Source organism: Nomascus leucogenys, chromosome 4 (assembly GCF_006542625.1).
Source record: "Nomascus leucogenys isolate Asia chromosome 4, Asia_NLE_v1, whole genome shotgun sequence".
Classification (NCBI taxonomy): Eukaryota; Metazoa; Chordata; class Mammalia; order Primates; family Hylobatidae; genus Nomascus; species Nomascus leucogenys.
This window is the reverse complement of record NC_044384.1, coordinates 102637327-102652096: the sequence shown is the minus strand read 5'-3', so window position 1 is coordinate 102652096 and position 14770 is coordinate 102637327. Positions and strand designations below refer to the sequence as shown.

Genomic DNA, 14770 nt, shown 5'->3' with positions numbered 1-14770 from the left:
TCGCTGATTTTTTTCTTTTTTTGAGATGGAGTCTTGCTGTTGCCCAGGCTGCAGTGCAGTGGCGTGATCTTGGCCCACTACAACCTCCACCTCCTGGATTCAAGCGATTCTCCTGCCTTAGCCTCCTGAGTAGCTGGGATTAGAGGCCCCTACCACCACACCCGGCTTTTTTTTTTTTTTTTTTTTTGGAGACAAGTCTTGCTCTTTTGCCAGGGCGGAGTGTAGTGGCGCAGTCTCAGCTCACTGCAACCTCCGCCTCCCGGGTTCCAGTGATTCTCCTGCCTCAGCCTCCTGAGTAGCTGGGACTACAGGTATGCATCACCACACCCAGCTAATTTTTGTATTTTTAGTAGAGAAAGGGTTTCACCATGTTGGCCAGGATGGTCTCGAACTCCTGACCTCAAGTGATCCGCCCGCCTCCCAAAGTGCTGGGATTACAGGCGTGAGCCAATGTGCCTGGCCGAGAGAAATTCAAGTTAGGGAATATATATGTGTCTTGACCTGGTCCTATATGGCCAAGCTATGGGCTAGCAGGATACCCTGTGTATGCCAGTCCCAGAGCTTGTTCTTTGACCCCTCGGGAGCCAGAGTCAGATGCTCAGTGTGAGACTGAAACCCCAGGAGCCACAGCTGGTCAGAGCTGTTTTGTGAGCAGCCCCAGGAGGAACTTTTTGGACCTGGAACTACCTGCTTCCAGGTCTGTGGAGCACATTTATCTCGGGGCCTGAGGCTCCCCCTGGAAATGAGGGTTTGTGTTTGTGTGCATCTGTGGTAGTGCCAGCTACAGAGCCCCACCTGTCTGTTGAAAGATCAGGCATCACTTTTTTCTTTCTAAACTTTTATTGAAAAAAAAAAAACCGAGGAGGTGTGCTGGATCCCTTTTCAGAAAAGCCGCTTCTCATACCTGCAGGCAGAAGGACCACCTGTGAGGTGAGGACAGGAGAAAGGAGGCATGAGGCATGGCAGAGGCCCCACCAAGGACAGGGTGACTTACGAATGGAGGCTATGGACGCCACCTTCCACCTGGGCTGAGGACGTTCTCTTCTCAAACTTAAGCTCCCCAGAGTACATCATGGCTCTGAAGAAGGGCAGAGGTCAAATGTGGGTAGCTGGCCCTGGACCAGCCCCTCTACCCATGTCCCAGCTCCCCAAGCTCACCGGACTTGGGTCAAGCTCTTGGCACCAATGTCCTGGCATGAGTGTTGGATGCCAGCAATCAGGTAAGGGACAAATTTGTGGATGGACCCTTTGTCCTGCACAGCACCAGACACCCCCTGGGCCACTTTGATTTTGTCAGCTTCACTGCAGGGACAGGCAGAGACACGGGCAGGGTCACAGCAGAGATGAGACCATCAGTGCAGGATTAGGGTGGGGTAACTGGCTTGCCTGTCCCACCTGAAATATCTGTTCTGGCTGCTGAGGTGCTTGTCCATGGCATCGAGAGAACCCATACCGCGATATTTCTTTAGCCGGATCCCATCGGAAAAGAAGTACTCACCAGGGGCCTCAGTGGTGGCAGCCAGGAGAGAGCCCATCATGACTGTGGACAGATGGAGTGCTTGGGTTAGAGCCTAAGCAGCACTGGGGAGGGGTCCCACTGGCCTTTACGGGTACTGGGCCTCACCTGTGGAGGCCCCAAGGGCCAAGGCTTTCGCAATATGACCCACATTTTGGATTCCTCCATCAGCAATGACTGGAACACCAAAGCGCCGTGCATACTCTGACACCTTGTACACTGCTGTTGCTTGGGGCCGCCCACAGGCCAGCACTGTTGAGATGGAGGAACACATGGGTGGATAGGGTTAATGGGGACAGGCAGTGGACCCTGTGGCCACATTTAGGGCTCAGGAGCTTTTGGCTACATCTGCATCAGGACTGCAGCTTGGCTGAGTAAGAGACGTGTCTGGGATGGCTGCTGCTGCATCTGCCTTAAATAGTACAAACAGCTGTGCTGACCTCTACTCACCCCCACGTGTGCACGTGCATGTGTGCAGTGCCCAGGGCAGCCTCAGGCACATGCAGTCTTAGCAGCCGGGAAAGCCCCCGTCCAGCTGGTATCAGATGGGGCAGGAGTCACCGTGCAGTTAGTCCCCAGAGGCACTGAGGTCAGGCCCAGCCCTTCCTCCCTGAATGGTGGGCAGCTCAGGCAAGATAAGGGCAGTGGTTGTGTAGGAGAGCAGGCTGTGGTTGTGTGGAGCAGGCAGTGGTTGTATGGGAGAGCAAGGACCACACAAAGGAGTTGGTCCCTGAGCTATGCCTACTGCAGAAGATGTGGGCAGGAAAGGTCCTGCCTAGGGAAGAAGGTCCTGCCCTATCAGCACCCCAGGAGGAAGAGGGAGCTATGTTCTTGAGCACCGCCCCCAAACCATGGTCTGTGTATCAGTTGGCCTTGCCCACCCATCAGCACCACAAACCCCGGGAGCTACAGCTACGTCAACCAAGCAGCCGGGCAGTGGGCAGCTGGGCCGGGCCAGTGGGCCGGGCTGGACTTACTATAGCAACCCGTGACAGTAGAAGGGCATTTGGGGCTGTGGGACTTTATGTCTGGAGGGATCTTGGGAGCCACTAAATAAAACAAACAGACCAGAGTTTAGAGAAGGTGCACAGCAGGAGCAAGAAGGCCAGGCTAGGCAAGGGAGTGGCAGGTGATGGATGACAAGACCTTGTCTTGCTTCCAGCCATGTCACCCATCCAAGAGGCCAATTTGGCCCCAGGGTTGCCCCTATTGGAGGACTCTATTGTCCCCATAAGAGTGCTTGGTTCCAAGGTATGTGGGGCCTGAAACTGGGGTCTCTGTGGGCATTCTTACCTTCCTGCGTAATGCAGATGGAGCCACTTCCCATGCCCACCCGCAGGGCATCCACACCCGCATCAATGAGGTTCTTGGCCTGGGCAGCAGTGACCACTATGGTGAAGGAAAGGAAAACACTCATGTGAAGGTTAAGGTGGGAGCCCAGCTTACCCACTCCCACCACATATCCTTCAGGGCACAATCTTGCCTTACCATTGCCTCCAATGACTTGGAGATTAGGGTATTTCTCTTTGATGTACTTGATCATATTGATCTGGAAGATGGAATTTCCCTGGGAAGAGTCCTGGGACAGGAAGTAAGTCTGAGACTGTGATGTGGCAGCTGTCCCTATTGCCCCAACCCACCTGTGTAGCAGCTCACCAAAACCACTACATCCACACCAGCCTGGGCGAGCAAGTCCAGCCTATACTTGTCATCCTCATGAGTGCCAATGGCTGCCCCACACAGCAGCTGTTTCTTGGTATCTTTGGAGGCTAGTGGGTAGTCCCGGTTCTTCTTCAGGTCTGTCCGGGCAATGATGGCCACAAGCTCATCATCTTCATTTACAATGGGCAACTTTCCTGTGGTCAGGGCAGGACATGAATCAGGACCCTGGGCATTAGTTCCAGGCCCTTTCCCAGCTCTAGGACTTACCCTTCTTGCTGCGCTGCAGAATTTCATTTGCCTCCTTCAGTGTGATGCCTGCAGGGGCTACCACCAAGTCTTCCCTCTTTGTCATTATCTATGTGGGAGGTGAGATGTGAAGAAGGGCCAGTCATTGACTATGGCCAGTCAACTCTTTTTTCTTTCCTTCCCAAGTAGTTAAGATTACAGGCATGCGCCACCACACCCAACTAATTTTTTGTGTTTTTAGTAGAGACAGGGTTTCACCATGTTGGCCAGGCTGGTCTCAAACTCCTAACCTCGCGAGTTGCCTGCCTTGGCCTCCCAAAGTGCTGAGATTACAGGGGTAAGCCACCGCGCCTGGCCTATGGCCAGTCACTTTTGCATGCCCAGTCTAATTCAGGGGTGAAGTTACATCGACCACCACGTTCATACATTCACACCCAAACCACCCTTCCTCAAGGGATCCCAATAATTCCTAAGCAGTATGGTATTGAGTGAGGGATGAGTAGAAAGGACAACATGGCACAGGGAGCACCCTCTTACACTATGGAATAAGGAGGACAACACAGGAACAATGGCAAGAAAATCAGGGCAGACCTCAAGCACTGCCCCTACCTTAGGGGTTTAAGAGAACAAAGCATGAATACTAGCAAGCATTTGGGCAGTTTGAAAGCCTCTGGTGGAGAAAGGATGCAGGAACCCAATGAAGGAGTCAGAAACTTGGCTTGACACTCCTCTTTCCCAGAGAGGAGAGGCTATCAGAGATGTCATACAGACAACAGAAGCCCCCTGTCTTCAACCTGGGCTGCCAGAGCTTGGATCTACTCTGCCAGTGGCACCCACCTCTTCCAAGAAACAGTCATGTTCCTCCTCTTTGAGAAAATCAATGTCCCTGGAGGAGATGATGCCCACCAAGCGGCTCCCCATCCGGCCTGTGTCTGTGATTGGGATACCGCAGAAACCATGCCGGGCCTTGGCCTCAAAAACATCCCGCACGCGATCCTTGGGGCTGAGGACCACAGGGTCTGTGATGAATCCCTGTTCGTATTTCTGGAAAGGGATGGTGAGAAAGGGCATCGCATCTTTGAACTACTTTTATCAGGCTCTTGATCTGAAGCATGGGGTCTCTGCTTATCGATCCCTTTGGCAGTGCCACAAGACCAAATCACACCAACACATCTTAGAGACATGGGTAGGCTGGAGGCACTGTCCACCTGGTCTATTGCTGCTGCTTTAAGAAACAGAATCTCAGGGTCTTCTCAGTAACTGAACCCCATGGTGGGAAGAAAGAATACTAAATTAATAGAACAAACCCTACTCCCACCCCACCCCACCTCAGTGTAATTCCCAGGAGCGCTTGCTAATGATCCTTGCCCTTCTGACCTTCACTTTCCGAACTTCATTGGCCTGGAATTCAGGTGTACAGTTGTGGTGGATGAAGCCAATACCGCCTGTAAGCTACAGGATAAAAAGAGACTACTACTAAGTGACAAGAAGCAGGACTGAATGCCTTCGGGGAAAGGCGATGGAGTCCTTGCTCCTTCCCCCACACCCCATGGGGCTCACCGCCATTGCTATGGCCATCCCAGCCTCTGTGACTGTGTCCATGGGAGAGGAAACCAGTGGGGTCTTAAGAGTGATTTTCTTGGTCAGAGCAGAAGTCAGGTCCTGAGGAGACAAAGGTCAACCAGCGTGGGAAAGCATCTCTTACACCTCAAGGTGTTACTGAGTCCCCCACAAGAAGGCACTTTTGTATGACCTGCATGCTAACCAGTAACATGATCCCATAAAATCCACCCCCAAGCCCAATCTGGTGAGGTAGCCCAGAGAACAGGTGACAGTAGCACCTTGGCTCACCTTGATGTTCAGGACCCAATTCCTGATCATACTCACCACCTGGTCTGCAGTGAAGTCGATGTACCCAGGGAGAATGAGAAAGTCACTGCGAGGGAAGGGAGTGAATTGGGAGTAAAGCTCTCAGCTTAGGGCAGGATGAGACTCCATCCCCATGTATCAATCAACCCGTAACGCATGTGAGCAGACAGTGGCACTGACAGAGCCTGTGTGTCACAGGCACGGCGCAAGGTGGAAATGGGGACGGGGGACCTTTTCTGCCACCGAGCTGTCATCAGTGCTCCTGGCACCCTGACAATTCCATGTGTCTGGAGCATGGAGTCTCCAGCCTGAGATTCCAAGCACTACTGAGATGCTTCTCCGTACCCCAAGCACCGCTCCAGATGTCTCAAAGTGAGCCCCGGAGGTGGGTGGCCAATTCCCGGAACCTGTCCCCCACGCCCACGACCAAGAGGGCTCCACGGAAGCCCCCATCTGGCCGCCTCCCCAGCGTGCCGCCCCTCTTCGCCCAGGTGAGCCCCATAGGCCCGCACTTGTAGGTGAGGCCGTCTCCGCAGTTGAAGAGCTGCTGTGCTGTGAGTCCGTCGTCTGGCACGTAGGACGTGCCCCCACTAATCAGGTAGTCGGCCATGGCCTACACAGGACACCGCCGCGTGTCTCCGAGGACCGCGCCGCAGAGACCTCTGCCGTCTGGGGCGCGCCAATATAAACCAGCCGATTTCGTCACTACGCCGCGCGCGACGCTGACGTCAGGGCGTAGTGCGCGCGGGCGGAACCGATCCGCCTCGCTGCGGCGGGGGCGGAGCTGGCGCTTAAGAAACAGCGCATGCGTACAGCACATACTGGCCTGGACACTGAAGAGCTGCGATTTCACGTCCCACCCCACTCCCCGCAGGACCTTGGCCAGTTCAATTAACAGGCAAGGCTTTACTTCTACTATCCCGCCGGGCTTCTCCCCAAAATAAAGAGACGTTGTTCACTAACATGTTGAAAAGACGTGCTTGTCATTCTTAATAAACAACTAGAGTAAGAATACATAAGAGAAACAGAGTGGTATCTTTATATGATACACAAGTGTATGTTACAAGAATTCCATCAGGCACAGGAGCCTCAGGTTTTAAGGCCTCAATGTTAGGCCAAAAAAAAAAAAAAAAAAAAAGGCATGGTAAAGTTTTTACTTTTACATCTAAAATGTCACTTGTCATAAAGGAGGGTGTAATAGAAATTGTCTTTAATAAATCATAATTGAAGTCCCCCTCATTTTTCTTCCATTAAGATGCTAAGTTTATGTCTGAGCATGAAGAAAGAAAAGAACATCGTTCCCCTGTGGTCAGCAAAGTCTGTCAGCCCAGTGGAAGTCGGCCGGGGAGATTCCCTGCAGGGTCCATCCATCATTAATTCCATCTCTCTTGAAGATGGAAAGGGGCCACATTTCTATTCACAGTCCAAGCCCTTTCCCCAGGCCCCAGACAAAAAAGAGTCAGCCAGCAACTTTCTAGGACATATGACACTCAAGGAAACCCAGAGCCACCATCGGCTGAGGAGTCTGCCGCAGCAGGTTTATGAAGATGCAAAGGGGGCAAAGTTTTCTTTTATATTTTAAACAGAAGCAGCCTGAAAGGCTTCGTAACTACACCATAAAAAAAAGAAAAAAGAAAAAATGGAGGCCTCTTCTTTAGTGTGAAAGTCTGTCTGGTTTTTCCTGGCTGGTTTCTCTTGCGCCATGGCCAAGGCATCTCAGTGCATAGTGCTTGCATTGGCCACTGCGATGGCCTCCTGAATTTCTCTTATCACCAGGATCCGGGTCAGCATTTGTCCCATCTGCTCTCTGCTGATAGGCTGGACTGAGTACCAGATTGGGCTGTTGGGGGCCACCACCGGCTCAGGTGTCAGGTAAAAGGTGTCATTCCGGCCTTTCACACTCTGGGGGCTGAAGAACATGTGGATAAAAGTTGGGTACCACCAATAAAACTTCAACCCTCCCACCTTGAACCTCCCAGACAGATGCTGTCTGCAAACAGTAAGGCCCCAAGTTATTGTGGCACAGCTACTGAATTCCATGCAGCCACCACACACTACATCCTGGTCCTCCTTTGGGACTACTGCAAATCCCCCAAATGTTGGGTTACTTCCCCTCTGCCCCTCCTTCCCACATACCAGCTGTGATCCATCCCTGACCGCACCAGCCTAGGGCTCTCATGGACTCATGTGAGTCTATCCTTATCCTACTTGAAGCCAACTTCACTGCTCAAAGGGTCTACCTCCAAGTCTTTGCGCATGTTTTTTTTTTTTTTTTTTTTTTTGAGATGGCATCTTGTCTCCAGGCTGGAGTGCAGTGGGGTGATCTCAGCTCACTGCAACCTCCGCCTCCTTGGCTCAAGCGATTCTCCTGCCTCAGCCTCCTGAGTAGCTGGAACTATAGGCATGTGCCACCAAGCCCAGCTAATTTTTGTATTTTTAGTAGAGATGGGGTTTTGCCATGTTGGCCAGGCTGGTCTCGAACTCCTGACCTCAGGTGATCCACCCACCTTAGCCTCCCAAGGTGCTGGGATTACAGGCATGAACCACCGTGCCCGGCCTCATGCTGTGTTTTCTACCCAATAATGATGGCCATTACACTGGGGCCCTAAACTTGGGTTCACTCTCCTCCCCCGAACTGTGCTGTACCTCTATTAAGTACTTGGCATCCTGTATCCTCTAACAGTTATTCATCCATCCATTCAAGATTTATTTAAGGGTTACTAGTGCCAGGTCAGCACTAGGTGCTGATATTTAAAAAAATGGGCAGGAAAAGTATTTCCTACCTATGGAGCTCACAGATAGGAGGGGACACAGGTAGCAATTAAACAAATACAAAATAAAAAACAGTGATAAGTGCTACCGAGGAAACAGCCACAGGGAAGAGGTGGGGGATCTGGAAATGCTTCCCTGATAAGCTGTGTTTAAGTTGAGAAGAGGCATAATATGATGCCCTTGAGTGGAGAGGAGCTAGTGTGGCTAGGGAACTAAGAGCTCCACAGACATGAGGTTAGCAAGGGGGAGTGCATCAAAGTTGTTTGCCATAAAAGAATTACTGTGTAATGAGAAACCATTGAAGGGGCAAAAGGGAGAAAAAGCTGAGAGGAGTCTCACCTAGATTAATGGTGGCAGTGACAAAAGGTCAAGGCCAGGAAGCAGGGCCGTGCTCAATATGTGATGAAGGTAGATTCTCTGTACCTTCATACCCTTTTCATGAAAGGTGACTGTAGGGACCCGGGACCCCTTTTTCTATCAGTGCTAGGCACATCACACACCTTTGGAAAGCCAGAGCAAGGCTGCTTCTAAATTTAGCTTTCTGTGAGTGTTTTTACTTGGTTTGGGACTAGAGAATGCCTCTCCCCATGATAAGTGATCACACAAGTGAGCATGCACACACATACACACACATATGCGCACACAGACAGCCAGTCACAATAAACCCTCACCATTTGAAGAGGTAGAAATCATAGAGCTTGATGGGACATCTCAATGGATTCTCTGGATTTTCCGTCTGTTCTGCATACATGTCATCTGTAACTATAAAACACACATCCCCACCACCACAGACCTGGCATCAGACTGCCTTACCTCAGGCCCAGATCAGGAACCTTAGGCTTTCAGCCAGCCCAACTAGGAAATACAGGGTCGCGGAAGGGAAGGTATGAGGCATGGGCAGTGACTACTAAGGGAAGAGGCAGCTATTCTGTCTGGGGCTTCTCTGCTTCTAGGAGGAAAGTTTGGAATTTTTGGCTGGGGAGAAGGGAGTGGAGAATTTTAACCAGCAAATCCCAACTTTTACACTTATCACTAGCCTCACAGGCACAAGGGCAGGACAGGGCAGGACAAGTAGCACCTGTTTTTGCCATCCCTGCCTCCTTTCCCTACCTTTCTGGCCAGTCTGGTGTATTCCAAGGGCCTTCAAGTACCGGATACTCGTGCTTTTATCCTTGGGATTAGAGGGGTTCTTCTTTGTCTGTCGCAATACCTTGGAGAAGGCCAGCTTCATGTGCTGGTCCACCGTCTTCAATAGGAAGTACCTGGATCACAAGTAAAATGCAAGGCAGAGGGAGGGGTGCCAGGAGGATACCATGACTCATCCTCTGCCCACTGGTGCTTCAGAGGAGCCACTGCCCACATTCCCAAGATCTCGGCAGGCCCGTACCCAAGCAGTGTCCAGTGCAGGAGCCACATCAAGATGGATGGTAGGGGTCTAGCAAGGGTGTTTGCCTCACTGGTTACCAAATAAAATGCAGCCAAGTGGGGTTAGGGCCCAGTTTCTCAAATATATGTCAGAGGAATTCAGAAGGCCTCTTGGATAGTTTCCACACTCTTCACTGGACAGATGCCAGCAGTGGAGCCTCTAGAACACTTACTTGGTATTAAAGAACATGAGGGTGGTCAGCAAGGTGGAGGGGGAGTGAGCCCCAAGCTGCTTGCACTCCCATAGCATCTCCTCAGTCACGTGGCTGGGCAAGACATAGCCTAGGAGGAATAGAGTACTGTCACAACAAAAGGATGGCAGGTGGTCTCTCAAAGGCACAATATGGGATGTGTGAAGCATAAGGACCACACAGGAGTATAAATTTCATCAGGGGACTCTCCCTAAAGTGTGGCAAAAATCATCTGGAAAGCTTCTTAAAACACAGATAGCTGGGTCCCAACCTGTTTCTGAGGTGGAACCTGACGATGAGCACTTCTAACACCACACTTGAGAACCACAGCCTTATATGATTGTTGTTACCCTCTAATCCAAGGCTAACACAGGGCAAAAAGACTGCCCTCAGAGACAGTGAAGTACAGAAAACTATAAACCAAACTCTGCATATATGCATACTTCTCTGAGAGTGTACAGAGCTTTGCATATTTTCTTTTTTTTTTTTTTTTTTTTTTTGACACAGAGTCTTGCTCTGTCGCCCAGGCTGGAGTGCAGTGGCGCAATCTCGGCTTACTGCAAGCTCCACCCTGCCGGGTTCACGCCATTCTCCTGCCTCAGCCTCTCCGAGTAGCTGGGACTACAGGCGCCCGCCACCACGCCTGGCTAATTTTTTTTGTATTTTTAGTAGAGACGGGGTTTCACCGGGTTAGCCAGGATGGTCTCGATCTCCTGACCTCGTGATCCGCCCACCTCGGCCTCCCAAAGTGCTGGGATTACAAGCGTGAGCCACCGCGCCCGGCCTTGAGCTTTGCATATTTTCAGAGGTGGTCCAGGACCCAAAGAACTGGCATGCACGCCCGTTTGCCCTTACCAAGTCTTCTCCCATCTCAACCGTCTCTAAAAAGCAAGGCCGGCCAGGCGCGGTGGCTGATGCCTGTAATCCCAGCACTTTGGGAGGCCAAGGCGGGTGGATCACGAGGTCAGGAGATCAAGACCATTCTGGCCAACATGGTGAAACCCCGTCTCTACTAAAAATACAAAAAATAGACGGTGCGGTGGCGGGCTCCTGTAGTCCCAGCTAATCGGGAGGCTGAGACAGGAGAATGGTGTGAACCCAGGAGGTGGAGCTTGCAGTGAGCCAATAAAATGCAGCCAAGTGGGGTTAGGGCCCAGCCAAGTGGGGTTAGGGCCCACTGCACTCCAGCCTGGGAGACAGAGTGAGACTCCCATCTCAAAAACAAAAACAAAAAACAAACAAACAAAAACAGCTATTGTCATTTCTTCTCTAGACAAAGAGACTTATGCTCTTTGGGGGATTTTTTAATTATTATTATTTGCTAAGATACAGGGTCTCTTCTACAATCTTTATCTTTTTTTAAAAAAGGAAGGCCACGCATGGTGGCTCATGCCTGTAATCCCAGAACTTTGGGAGGCTGAGGTGGGAGAATTGCTTGAGCCCAAGAGTTGAAGACCAGCCTGGGCAACATAGTGAGACCTCATCTCCACTAAAAATCAAAAAAATTAGTCGAGTGTGATGGCACACACCTGTGATCCCAGCTACCAGGGAGGCTGAGGTGGGAGGATTCCTTGGGCCTGGGAGGTCAAGGCTGCAGTGAGCCGTGATTGCACCACTGTACTTAAGCCTAGGTGACAGAGTAAGATCCTGTCTCACAAAAAAAAAAAAAAAAAAAAAAAAAAAAAAAAAAGGGAAAAAAGAGATAGGGTTTTGCTCTGTCACCCAAGCTAGAATACAGTGACACAATTATGGCTAACTGCAGCCTTGAGCTCTTGGGCTCAAAGAATCCTCCTGCCAGTTTCCTGAGCAGTTAGAAATACAGGCATGAACCACCACACCTAGCCAATATGCCAGTATTTGAACTATTACAAGATCCCCGCACAGGGCTGGTGTTACTGTAAGGCCCTGGTTCATAAGTGAACCCAGAACTAGGCACAGGCAAAGGTCAATAATTTGAACAAGAGCCCTGGTCAGCCAGGTCTGCACCAAAGAAAGATGACATCTGAATGACCACCAAGCCCCTTCATGTGCTGCAGTCAGTCAGTATGCACATGTTTGTGCACTGGGTGCATAATGAGATAGCAGCAGGCAACAGTATTCTCTTGCAGGGTTTTGGGATTCTCCAACCAAGCAGTGTGTGACACTTCTGGGAAGCAGAAAAAAGAACATTCTGCCCGATACACTCCTCTTCTGTGTTCTGTGCTCTTGCCAGAACAAAGCTGGCTCTCTAACTATAGTAGTGCACTTCCATCTCTTTAAGGCAGTTCTGACTCTATTTTTTGTCTACTTTTCGGCTATTTTGTGATCCAGTGGCAATGGGAAAAGCTTTTCTGCTCTCAGACATATCTGAAGCCCCCAAGATCCAGGATAAGCAGTAAACAGCCCTTCTCAGCAAAGAAGGATTCAAGGAATCCTCCACACCTCAGCCTCCCTAGTAGCTGGGATCACAGGTGTGCACCATCATACTCGATTAATTTTTTTGATTTTTAGTGGAGAAGAGGTCTCGCTATGTTGCCCAGGCTGGTCTTCAAGTCTTGGGCTCAAGCAAGTCTCCTACCTCAGCCTACCAAAGTTCTGGGATTACAGGCGTGAGCCACCACGCCTGGCCTTCCTTTTTTTAAAAAAATAATTGTTCTCCTGGGAACAATTATTGCCATACTTTGGCATGTTCCACTTCTCTGGGTTCGCTCTGCCACTTGCTCCCTCTGATGTCACTTCCCTAATTTTATTCTCTTCTCTACAATTTGTAATAAACTTGGCTGGGTGTGGTTACTCATGTCTATAATCTCAGCACATTGGGAAGCCAAGGTAGGAGGACTGCTTGAACCCAGGAGTTCAAGACCAGCCTGGGCAACATAGGGAGACCCTGTCAATACAAAAACCTTAAAAAACAAAAAAAAAACAAAAAAAAAAACACAGCTGAGTGCAATGAGCCTGGGTCCCAGCCCAAGCCCAACAGGGTGAGGCAGCAGTGAACTATGATCACAACATTGTACTCCAGCCTGGGAGACAAAGCAAGACCCTGTAAGAAAAAGTAAAACAGCCCGGGCATGGTGGCTCATGGGTGTTACCTTGGGAGGCCAAGGCAGGTGGATGACTGGAACCCAGGAGTTTGAGACCAGCCTATACAACATGGCAAAACCCCATTTCTACAAAAACTAGCCAGGTGTGGTGGTGTGCACCTGTAGTCCCACCTACTTGGAAAGCTGAGAGGTAGAAGGATTGCTTCAGCCCAGGAGGTAGAGGTTGCAGTGAGGCAAGATTGTGCCACTGCACTCCAGCCTGGGAAACAGAGCAAGACCCTGTCTCAAAATAAAAAAATAAATCAAAATAAAATAAAACAGACTCTATTGACTGAGGGCCAGGGCTCCTAGCATGGAAGGGGCCATAGATAAAAAAGAACCTAGGTATTAGCCTTATAGTCCTGAATCTGAACTACAGGCACCAAAATGATGTATTTTATCTTTAAAAACAATTTCTAGTTCTGCCCACTGAAGATCCTAGAAACAAAGACCAATCTAGGAACAATAAGCACCCCTGGCATACAGAGTAAGGCACTGAAATACCACTCCCCAGTAAAAGGAACCAGGCTCCAGAACTGAAGGATTCTACACTAGAACAAGAAATGTCCAAGATGGGACTGAAACATTCTGTGAAATCAGAAATCAAGAAAGACAACTAGGGTCATGTCAAAAGGACTTAGGGGTCAATTTAAAGAGGCTTCTAATGGCCAATGATGGGACATTTGTGCATCAGTAAAGATGACTGCAATCAGCTGAATCTCATTAAATATGTTTAAATCTATAAGTTCACAATGACTCTTAAAACAAGAAAACCTTAATTGGACATCACTGAGAGAAGCTGATGAACTAACTCATTTTTGTGAAAACTGGTTAAGCAAAGAAAAAAAGAAAAAACAAAAAAAAAGCCATTAACCCTTCCTCTTCTATACAATCTATATACCATTATGAATCCAAAGAGTTAAAGAGGGAAAGTTAGGGCCAGGAACAGTGGCTCATGCCTGTAATCCCAGTACTTTGGGAGGCCGAGGTGTGCGGAATGCCTAAGCTCAGGAGTTCAAAACCAGCCTGGGCAACATGGCAAAACCCCATCTCTACAAAAAATACAAAAATTAGCCAAGCATGATGGCATGTGCCTGTAGCCCCCAGCTACACGGAGGGCTGAAGTGGGAAAATCGCTTGGGCCCAGGAGGTTGAGGCTACAGGCTACAGTGAGCCGTGTTCCCATCACTGCAATCCAGCCTGGGTGATAAATTGAGACCCCCGTCTCTTAAAAAAAAAAAAAAGAGGGAAAGTTTATCTTTATATTCCAAGTAATTATGAAGTAATAATAACATTAGAATACTGTTTTGCAACCCATAAAGAATCAATGGATTCAGACATTATGGGCACTGTGATCAAAAAAAGGCCAACTATGAAGTAATCTTGCCAAAAACAAAACAAAAGAAAACAAAACAAAAAATCCATAATCAATCTGTATATTCAATTACCGATCAATTATAGATACATGGGGAAAAAAGAACATATTAAACTACATCAAAAGGTGCAATCAGCAGAAATTAGACTGTGTGACAATTTCAAAGGCTAGTTTCTTCCATGAATATACTGTAAGACAAAAGGGAGGGGGCGATTAAGATGAACAGCAGATATTAAGGCCAGGCAAGGTGGCTCACACCTGTAACCCTAGCACTTTGGGAGGCTGAAGCAGGCAGATTGCCTGAGCTCAAGAGTTTGCGACCAGCATGGCCAACATGGTGAAACCCCGTATCCACTAAAGATACAAAAATTAGCTGGGCGTGGTGGCAGGCACCTGTAGTCCCAGCTACTCCGGAGGCTGAGGCAGGAGAATGGCGTGAACCCGGGAGGCGAAGCTTGCAGTGAACCAAGATCACGCCACTGCACTCCAGCCTGGGAGACAGAGCGAGACTGTCTCAAAAAAAAAAAAAAAAAAAAAATTATCTGGGTGTTGTGGCACATGCCTATAATCCCAGCTACTCAGGAGGCTGAGGCAGGAGAATCGCTTGAACCCGGGAGACAGAGGTTGCAGTGAGCCGAGATCGTGTCACTGC

The 14770-nt window shown here is 49.6% G+C and overlaps 2 protein-coding genes across 9 annotated transcripts in view; both read right to left on the bottom strand.

Moving 5' to 3' along the window:
* Window positions 1–821: 821 nt before the first annotated feature.
* Window positions 822–6223, bottom strand: IMPDH2 (inosine monophosphate dehydrogenase 2). 4 transcript variants are annotated; one of them, XM_003257033.4, is made up of 14 exons: window positions 5806–6223; window positions 5312–5360; window positions 4985–5086; window positions 4802–4876; window positions 4262–4468; window positions 3446–3533; window positions 3173–3372; window positions 3005–3095; window positions 2810–2905; window positions 1625–1768; window positions 1396–1540; window positions 1159–1302; window positions 995–1078; window positions 822–904 (listed from the first exon to the last, which is right to left on the bottom strand). In XM_003257033.4, the coding sequence occupies exons 1-14, from the start codon at window positions 5901–5903 to the stop codon at window positions 883–885; spliced, it is 1545 nt and encodes a 514-aa protein (XP_003257081.1). In that variant the 5' UTR covers window positions 5904–6223; the 3' UTR covers window positions 822–882. The 4 variants fall into 4 exon arrangements, with proteins under 4 accessions (XP_003257081.1, XP_030667686.1, XP_030667685.1 ...); XM_030811826.1 differs by adding an exon at window positions 2494–2565 and having other exon boundaries at window positions 4262–4876; window positions 5806–5961; XM_030811825.1 differs by adding an exon at window positions 2494–2565 and having other exon boundaries at window positions 4985–5360; window positions 5806–5856.
* A 34-nt stretch (window positions 6224–6257) lies between these two features.
* QRICH1 (glutamine rich 1) overlaps window positions 6258–14770 on the bottom strand; it is a 62225-nt gene continuing 53712 nt past the window's right edge. For all 5 annotated transcript variants that reach the window (XM_030811813.1, XM_003257037.3, XM_030811811.1 and 2 more), the window contains 4 exons: window positions 9664–9772; window positions 9176–9327; window positions 8737–8827; window positions 6258–7202 (listed from right to left, as the gene is read on the bottom strand). In XM_030811813.1, coding sequence (XP_030667673.1) covers window positions 7010–7202; window positions 8737–8827; window positions 9176–9327; window positions 9664–9772 — 545 coding nt within the window. In that variant the 3' untranslated portion in view covers window positions 6258–7009. The remainder of the gene's footprint in view (window positions 7203–8736; window positions 8828–9175; window positions 9328–9663; window positions 9773–14770) is intronic.

Coding starts and splice junctions, on each gene's coding strand:
- IMPDH2 (XM_003257033.4), bottom strand. CDS start 5,903: ATGGCCGACTACCTGATTAGTGGGGGCACGTCCTACGTGCCAGACGAC. Junction 4,877..4,984: donor GGATGGCCATAGCAATGGCG/GTGAGCCCCATG, acceptor TTTATCCTGTAG/CTTACAGGCGGTATTGGCTT. Junction 3,096..3,172: donor GTGTGGATGTAGTGGTTTTG/GTGAGCTGCTAC, acceptor TTCCTGTCCCAG/GACTCTTCCCAGGGAAATTC.